Source organism: Chiloscyllium plagiosum, chromosome 1 (assembly GCF_004010195.1).
Source record: "Chiloscyllium plagiosum isolate BGI_BamShark_2017 chromosome 1, ASM401019v2, whole genome shotgun sequence".
NCBI classification, from domain to species: domain Eukaryota; kingdom Metazoa; phylum Chordata; class Chondrichthyes; order Orectolobiformes; family Hemiscylliidae; genus Chiloscyllium; species Chiloscyllium plagiosum.
In genome coordinates, this window is record NC_057710.1 from 136,235,463 (window position 1) to 136,245,343 (window position 9,881).

Sequence of the window (9,881 nt, forward strand, 5' to 3'; positions counted from 1 at the left end):
CTGGGAACCCTCCAACCACAGGGGGTGAACTTGGGCTTCACCAGTTTCTTCATCCCCCCTCCCCCCACCTTGTCTCAGCTGGATCCCTCCAGTCCGGCACCGCCTTCCTGACCTGCAGTCTTCTTCTTGGCCTCCGCGCCTCCATCCTACTCCGACCTATCACCCTCACCTTGACCTCTTTCCACCTATCACATTTCCGACGCCCCTCCCCCAAGTCCTTCCTCCCTACCTTTTATCTTAGCCTGCTGGACAAACTTTCCTCATTCCTGAAGAAGGGCTTATGCCCGAAACGTCGATTCTCCTGTTCCCTGGATGCTGCCTGACCTGCGCTTTTCCAGCAACACATTTTCAGCTGTAATAAATGAGAAGTCATGGACCCTACCAGTATTCTCGATGACAATTTGCAGCAAGCCGGACAGCTTCAGAAATTTGTAGTTTGAAAGCCTGAGTGGCAGTTGAAGTAAACTGGTATATTCATGAGGCTGACAGTTATATGGACAGCACATACAAAGAGGTGTTTGCACCACACCTCAAATGCTTGGATACCGAATTAGAATGGTAGTCTAAGAGAAGCAGACAGTCCTGGGCACAGCTCTCAGATTGTTTTTTTGTTTTTAAAGCGGGCCCGAATGCTGGTTCCTCAAGGGAGTGCAGTCAGAACTGTGTTTGTGGCGCAACAAATGAGTTGGCTGTGCTGGGGGAAGAAGCAGGTGGGAAGAGCAATAGTGATAGTAGATTCACTAATTTGAGAGCAAATGGGCATTTCTGTGGCATACATGTGATTTCAGGATGGTATATTTTCCAAAAACCCATTATTTTAAAAAATATTAACCTATTTTTCAAATCAATCTGTGCAGAGATAATATCACACATCCTCTAGAGCAGATGGGACTTGAACCTGAGTGCCTTCGTCCTGGTGTAGGGGTACGACCACTGTACCAGTGGTAGTACTAACATTTGCTGCAAGACATTTGCATTGGGGAGGATGAACAGCTTGAGCTTTTGGTCCAAATGAAACCAACTGCTTGGGTGGGAATCGGAATTTACAAACTTATATAGTAAATTAGCAATTAGGACCTCAAATGTGCTTATCTCTTGTGTCACTTGCACAGAAATAAAGAAGGGAGATGAATATGTGGCTGGTAAGATGGTACAGGATGGTGAGCTTTTGATTCTTGGAACACTGGGACTGGCTCGAGGGAAGATGGCACCTGCAGAAGCTGAATGATTAACATCTGTAGAGAGCTGGGACTGGTTCCTTTTGGGTAGACTTTCTTACGCTGTTAATAGGGCTTTAACCTACCTTAGCAGGGTTGTGGGAACCAGGAGAAAAATTAGAAGAATACCAGCATTTATAAAGGATTTGAGACAGATAGAAAATATTAAGTTTATTGGTGAAGTCGGAAAGACGGAGTAAGTAATGAATTCTAAATCATGGTTACTGTGCGTGTATGTGAATGCATGGTGTATAGTAAATACATATGCATATTGCCATGGTGAAATGTAATATCATGGCCAAAACATGTCACGACTCAAGAACGGGCAAGGCTGAGTGTTAAACATTCCTAGCTACAGGGATCTGTTTTTTTGGACCTTCCTGTGATACATCCCGGGACTGAGGGACTCTATGGTTCAAGTCCCATCTCCTCCAGAAGGCGTGTAATATCATCTCTGCACAGTTTGTTTCGAAAAATAGGTTAATATTTTTAAAAATACAGGGTTTTGGAAAATATAGAAAAGGAAGGGGGGGGGCAATATCAGTTAAGTTCCGCATTGAGAGCTGGCAAAGGATTGAGTGTTCAAGGAAACAATCAAATTGGCTAAAGTGAAGGAAGAAAAGGGGTGAAAATGTATTGCTTTGCGTAGTCTGTTGCCAACAATTAGGAAGGATGTAGAGGAAAGCATCTGCAGCAAAATTACAGATGAGTAGGTATCATGGGGTGCTTTAACTTTGGGGAAGCTTCTAGATGCAATTCTTTGAAATAAAATTAGTAGTCACATGGAAAAAGGTGGGCTGGTTAAGAAGAGGTAGCATGGACATCTAAAATGGACACTGTCTAAATAACATAGTGTTTTGAAGAGGTGACAAAGGTTAAATAAGTGTAATGCTGCTGTTATGTATATGAGCTTTCAGAAAGCATTTAATACAATGCCACATACAAGACTTATGGGAAAGTTAAAGCGCATAATAGAAAAGGGACAGTAGGAAAATGGATGTGAAATTGGCTGAGTGATAAAAACAGTAATGGTAAATGGATAGTCTTCTGGCTGGAGGACAGTTCATTGTGGAACTCCCTCGTGGTTGTTATTGAGACCCTTGCCTGTAGAATTTGAAAAGGACATAAATATGTTGCTGGATGGATGGGTAGGTGTCAGAGAAGTTTTGATGCTGAAAAATGTAAGGTGATGCTTTTCGGTGAGAAGAACCTGGACTGACCATATAAAATCGGGGTATAATAGGGAGGTGTAGGGGCAGGAGGTACCTTGGTGTTTGTGTACAGCTCATTGAGGGTCATAGGACAAGTATAGAGAACAGAACAGGAGAAGCAAATGTGATGTGAGAAATATTTTTATTAAGGCAATGAATAGTCCAGGTCTGCAATGCATTTCCTGGAAGTGTGTTGAGGCAGATTCATTTGAAGCTTTTACTGTTTTTATTTAAATAATCATCCAGTGTGCAATGTTATGAGTTAAGGAAATGAATGACACAAAGTCATGAAGTTTATTTGGATAAATTTTATCTGCCATGTGTCTACCCATTCCACCAGCCAGGCTGGATTCTCTTGAAGCCTATCCCTATTCACCTCATAGTTCACACTACTTGGATTTTGTGTCAGCTTTGTGCTTCCAGAATATTTTTATTCTCATATGATGTGAACACCCTAATAAACAATTACAGGCCAAGAGCCCAGGTCAATCTAACCTGTCTGAACACAACTGCAAAGCCTTGTGTATCACAATTCTTGCCCCTCAGGCAATGTGATATCTTTGCCAAATCAAGAAATCAGACATAAACTTAGGGCCAATCTGAGGTCACATATTCCGGAAGATTCCTCTTCAGCCCATTAAGACTAGTTTCAGCAATCACCAGATTATATTAGATTAGATTTTTTTACTTTTAAGAGGTGATGGCTAGCCCAACCCAGTAAGAAGTTCAATTTTCACTTAAAAGGCTTTCATCAAACCAACTACCACTGCAGGAGATAGGTGCACAAAGGTTACTCATTCTTAGGGAAAATAAAACCTTTCCTGACACCTACCTTATATTTGGACTTGCATAATCTAAAATTATGACCCCTGGCTCTCCCTAAACTAAATAAACTATGAACTAGAACACAACTTATCCTTTCATTACCTTCAAAATACTTTTTTTCTCTCTCTCATGTGGAATTCCAATTCCTTTAGCCTATGTCGATGCTTTCTATTGGAAATTAGCCCAGTGGGCCTTCTGGTACTTTTCCAAAGCTTTGACATCACTCCTTATGTGAGGAAAGCAAACTCTGACACAATATTCCAAGAGGCCCGACTGAAGTCTTATACAAAGGCGCATTTCTTGTAATCCATTGTTCCCTGAGTGTACCTCTTTGTTCCAGCTATCACTTCATGGCATTACCCATGTAGCTAGTTGTTCAAATTGTTTTAAAACTTTATTTACCACTTTCTGTGAAACATGTTAAAATGTTGAATCCTGCTGATTTTATCAGTTTTTCTCAATCAAAATTAACCTGAGGCAGGCAATTGTGTAGTCTTAACACTTAGATCGTATCTGGTCTACAGACTGTACCCCTGACACTTGAATCCAAGTTATTCATTGTTATTGGAACCTGGATGATTTCCTCAAACATCTTAAGCAGCTAATGGGTTGGTAGTTATCTGGGTGTATCTTATCATTTTCTTTTAAAAGATGAGATTAGCATTCTGCAGATTGCAATGAGCTACTAAAAAAAAGAACCTTAACAAGAAGACCCATTTTTAAAATTCAGTCTGCTTGGCCAGCCACGAGGCTTGAGAGGTTTTACTGGTGGCCGAAGCATCTGGCATTGACTTACTTTCACTGAGGTTGAAATCCCAATGATGTAAGGGGGAGACCCTTAAGTGGTCATGAATTGGTGCCAAAGTTTACTCCAGCCCACTATCTCAACCCCAGGGGTTATGTACTCTATAATATTTCTGCCATACCCAGTGAGGCCTTCCTAACCAATCCTTAACATCCTCCAAAGGCACAGTACTTTGCAGTCTTTGACAGTTCTCTGATTCTTCATGTAACTGAAATGACTATTTCCATTACTAAAATAAAAGTTCAGACATTCTAAACAAAGTTACCAAAGAATTGTGGATGCTAGAAGTCCGAAACAAAAACAAAAATTTCTACTGGTTAGAAATCGCCTCAAAACCTTTTTGATTCAACAATTGATTTGTTTCCCACATTTGTCCGAATCTTCATTAAACTTTATGAATGATAATTCTTTAGGAAATCTTAAACATCGCTTTTAACCACAGTGAAAGTAAATCGATGCCAGGTGCTTAGGCCAACCGGTAAAAACCTCTTAAGCTTATTGGCTGGCCAAGCAGACTGAATTTTTAAAATGGCTCTTGTTAAAGCTGCTACTGTTGCCCTAGCCCTTATTTTTAGTAGCTCATCTGTAGAATGCTAATGTAATTCACATCCAGTAAAAGAAATTTTTAAGATGCACCCAGGTAACTACAGACCCATTAGCTGCTATCACAGAGTTGCTTGAGAAAATAATCTAGGTTCTAATAGGAACAAATTCCATGGAATCCCTACAATGTGGAGACAGGCCCTTTAGCCCAGCAAGTCCACACTGACCCTCTTCAGAGTATCTCACTCTGCCCCATTCCCCTATTACTCTACGTGTACCCATGACTAATGCACCTAACCTACACACCTCTCAACACTGTGGGCAATTTAACGTGGTCAATTTACCTAACCTGCACATCTTTGGATTGTGGAAAGAAACCAGAGCATCCAGAGGAAATCCACGCAGACACAGAGAGAACATGTAAACTCCACACATGATTTGGATGTAAGTGTTGAGGGTATAATCTGTTTCCAGTTGTATCCATATACAGCCACTGAATCTAAGCTATAGTAGCCTAAGCTTTCCTTCCTTTTGGATTTGCATTAGCTTTGCAGAGGTTCATTCTGACAAGTGAAGATAATGCATGCTTTAGACTTTAAAGCTTTGCTGAAAACTTTTTGGAATTTTTGTCTTTTGGAATTTTTTGTAAATCCACCTTTTTCTTTCAGCTCGGCATACCAGCTACCATTGCTGTTGTCTATGTCTACACCCCACACTAGCAGGTGTTACATCCCCACCCCTTTCGCTGTCATACATGCTTACTGTCTATGTTCCCATGCATTTCCCCTCCTCACCACTGGGGCATGCTTGCAACCAACAAGGGCTCACCCCCAACCTCCATGCTGCCTCACTTTCAGTGAGGAGCTTGATATAGTTTGTGTTGATAACACTTTCAATGATGTCTTCAGTTTGACTGGGCATTGGTTAGATGGGTTTAATGTTTCATGACTCTTGTTCTGAGGCCATTTTTCATCTTGTCATGCAGCTGCCATCATTACAGACAGACTGGAACAGAATGGTTAGGAACACAGCTAGGTCTGGAATACCCCTCCTCAGAATTATCCCTAGGTTTTTGTAGGTGTCCAGAGCCTTTGCTGTATACTGTGTGCTTATCTATTGATATCTGTGGTGCTGGGGACTACATGTTGAGGCTGAGATTAGATTAGATTAGATTACACAGTGTGGAAACAGGCTCTTTGGCCCAACAAGTCTACACCGACCCACCGAAGCACAACTCACACCCCTACATTTACCCCTTCACCTAACACTACGGGCAATTAAGCATGGCCAATTCACCTAACCTGCACATTTTTGGACTGTGGGAGGAAACCGGAGCACCCGGAGGAAACCCACACAGTCACTGGGAGAATGTGCAAATTCCACACAGTCAGTCGCCTGAGGCGGGAATTGAACCCGGGTCTCTGGCGCTGTGAGGCAGCAGTGTTAACCACTGTGCTGCCGTGCTGTCCTAAATGAATCAGTTGCTTGGGCCCTCGGGCTGAGGATGGTGCAAGGTTCTCGCCTTGTCTTGATATCTTGGTCTAGGACAGTGTTGACTCCAATGTGATGAAGCTTGCCTTGTGTCAATATCACACTGTCAGATAAATGATATCTTTTCCTTCATTGAAAGGAGCTTCAAGTAGAGGAGCAAAAATACTGTTCAGGGTTTTGGTAAAACCACACCTGGAGATAATGTGCAGTTTTGATCTTGCCTAAGAAAAGATGTGCTTGCCATAAAGTGAGTTCATCAAGCTGATTTCTGGGACAGCAGGTTTGCTGTATGAGGAGAGGTTGGATTGACTAGGCCTATATTCAGTGGAATTTAGAAGAATGACAATAATTCACATTGAAGCAAGAATAATTTTAAGAGCTGGGTAAACTGGTGCAGAGAGGATGTTCTTTTTGGGTGGGAGTCTAGAACAAGGATTCATGGTCTTTGCATACAGGATACATCATTTAGGACTGAGATGCAAAATTTTTAAACTCAGCGGTGAGACTATTGAATTCTCTAGCACATAAGATAGTGGAGGCTAAGTCACTGAATATATTTAAGAAAAAAATACATTTCTAAAGACTAAATGCATCAAGGAGTATGTTGGGTATGAGGTATAATTTCAAAACAGTAAAACAGGTGATAGCTATTCGCTGGTTCATTTCTTAGGGCACGCATTGACCAATCAGAATCAACCTACTTGGTTTAACATTTAAACAAAGTTTGGGAGTTAACTCTTAATCATCATTGGCTGATGCATTTTCCATAGCAGCACCTCCACCAATTAGAGTCTACTTGCCAAACAGCATTCTCCTGTCATACAGTATAAAATGTGATTTTCACCTTAAATTGGTGTTGTTGTGAATTGTCCTGATGAGTGCAAGACAGTTGAGTTCTGTTCTATCCAACAGCTGTAATAGTCAGTTACTTTAAAAAAAGTTTTTAAAATGCCATGTTAGTACTTTTAATTAAAAAGACTATCTTCAGTTATTGTACTTCTGCGAAAATAGGACTTTGAAGGATTGGGTGTTGTACTGAACAAATATTAAGTAATCAATTCTTAAGCTGCTTGAAACAGTAAATCTTGGTGGTTAATGGTGAATTCTAACCCATTCAAATAAGCTAAAAGATAAATAACGTGTTCCTGGAGCAAGCATTATTAATGTACGTTAATTAGCACAGCATAACTTCTTATACAATAGAAACGAGGTTTACACAATGAAATTAGCTTTATTTACGAAAGTGTTTCTTTTTTTTAGGGGACACGTTCTTCATTATATTGCGGAAGCAGAAGCTCATTTTCCTACACTGGTACCACCATATTACCGTACTGCTTTACTCTTGGTACTCGTACAAAGACATGGTGGCTGGAGGAGGGTGGTTTATGACAATGAACTATGGTGTGCATGCTGTCATGTACTCCTATTATGCTTTGCGGGCAGCTGGCTTCAGAGTCTCACGCAAGTTTGCTATGTTCATCACCATGACACAGATCACCCAGATGGTACTGGGCTGCGTTGTTAACTATTTGGTGTATGAATGGATGCAGCAGGGTCAGTGCCCATCACACATGCACAACATTATCTGGTCCTCCCTCATGTACCTCAGCTACTTTGTCCTCTTCTGCCAGTTTTTCCATGGGGCCTATTTGAGCAACAGTACCAGGAAAACACTGAAGGCCAACTAGAACTGGATGGTTTGAGGCCACAGCTCAGGGGCATCAGTCACAGGCACAGTGACATGTATTGAGTACTTCAAAATGGCAGCCTGTGTTCATTAGGTTGGTTTAATCCATTTGAGCTCATGACACCTCAGTGAGATCATCCTTAGAATTTTCAAATAGTAAGACAGACACTCCTTTAGGTGTGCTAAAAGGTGATGTGATGCATATGTGGACTGTATCAGTTGTTAAATGTCAGTACGGGGGTTAGTGATCTGACTTTTTTTAAAATCCTGGATCAACTGAGGTACAAAAATGAGCTTAATGGTTTATGCCAATTAGTATTGAATCTCAAGGGCAGCTAGAAGAACCAAAAGCTTCAAAAAAATTAATGGTTTTAAAAAAAAAAATATTTTTTTTACGTTATTCAAATATAAAAGATTCTGCACTGATAAGATTATGAGCATCTTCCTGACCCTGATCATCTCCTCTGATCATAAAAAATAAAGTGTTCTGCCTTTAGAAATACCCCTTTTCTTTTGAACATGCAATGTTGGAGAGCATTTGCATTTGTACTTTGTATGGTCTTTTAAAAGCTACTATTTGAATTATAATGTTATTATTCCTAATAGAAATAGCAGATTTAACTAAAGTCAAAACATTATCACATTTTAGATGTACATTTGCAGGAAAAAAAATCAGTTACGATTTTATTTTTCCCTTATTTCTTTCCTGAATATTGAAATGAAACTATTTGATATTAGCAACCTCGTTAGTATGTTCATTGAAATTCTTGCGTCTATGGGTGTTAACTTATTTTAATCTTAAATATAAAATGGAGGACAAAGAGTTTCATGCAAATGTATTAATGAAAATACTAACATCATATGGAATGGTTTCAGTGTACATTTGTTAATTACATATGGTAAATTAAAAAATCTGCCTCACTCACTTGTCAATTGAGAGTAAGCCTATGTAAGAACCAAGGCTTTTTTTTCTTGGTTTTCAGTTTCTCTACTTATTTTCTATTCTGAGGCACTTAAAATTGCTCAAGTACATTGGTTCTTTCCCAAACTACTCGACCTTCCCAGAGTGCATTCAGTTTCACTCAAGCTAAATTGCTTACTTAGTTGTTTGCATTTCTTTGCCATTATTTCAGAAATTCTAATTTTAAGTAATGATGTTTCTGCTCTTTCTTTGCTATTTCATCTTTACTCTTTTAAGTTTATAAAATTTGAGAGCTGTGGGTATTTGTATACTACTACAACAATCTAAAACAGTTTGTTTTAGAAATTTAAGCATTTAAGAAATTTAATTGATCAAAAAAGGCTGATGGGACCATCTATGTACACATTATAGAATTTGGGTTTTACGAAGATCTTTATATAAACAAGCCTGGGATACTTTTACAGATATTTTTACTTGTATTTTTTGATACTGTGGTCTTATGGTTAAATGATTCAATGTAAATAAATTCTGGGGCAGTGAAGCTTTGAGAGAGATTATTTAACCTTTAATATACAAACTAAGACATGATTTTTCATAATTTTAAAGTAAAAATCTTCACATCGGCATTTATCAGGCATACAGGCTTTCCAAATTTGAGCTGTGTTTTTTGGTAAAACAATTGATTCAGAGCCAAAGTAATGTACCCTGCTGTGAATTATCAACTGACAATGCTGTAACACCTAATAATAAATATTTCTAAAGTGTTTCTGGCAGCTTTACTTCTTTTAATTCAGGATTAATTATATATCCTACCAAGATTATTAAAAGTAGTTTGAGCTAAGTAATTGCACCTGTTGTTTTGTTAAAGCTTTGGGATTTTAAAATAATTCATTAAAAAGTCTAAAATTTCAGCAAATGATTGCAAAAATAATTAAGGTTCTTAACTTAAAACATCTCTGTGCTTGCATGTCTTACTAAGAAATTTGTTTGGCTGGTTCAGATTTTTTCCACTATGTAATTGAGTTGCACTTCCTCAAATTAATGCTGGTTCAAACCCTGGACTTCGCTGAATTAGTTGTGGCCCCTTTGGATAGCACAACTTACATAATTACCTGTGATTGGTGAATGTAAAATTGTAAAGTATTCCTCTGTGATCATCATTATATGGTAATATACCCTG

General features: G+C 39.1%; 1 protein-coding gene across 1 annotated transcript in view; it reads left to right on the plus strand.

The window, feature by feature from the left end:
• Window positions 1–9,467, plus strand: part of elovl6 (ELOVL fatty acid elongase 6) — a 112,287-nt gene extending 102,820 nt beyond the window's left edge. Inside the window, exon 4 of the mRNA XM_043697776.1 lies at window positions 7,353–9,467. Within this exon, the coding sequence (XP_043553711.1) occupies window positions 7,353–7,780 (428 nt within the window). The 3' untranslated portion in view covers window positions 7,781–9,467. The remainder of the gene's footprint in view (window positions 1–7,352) is intronic.
• The last annotated feature ends 414 nt before the right edge of the window (window positions 9,468–9,881 follow it).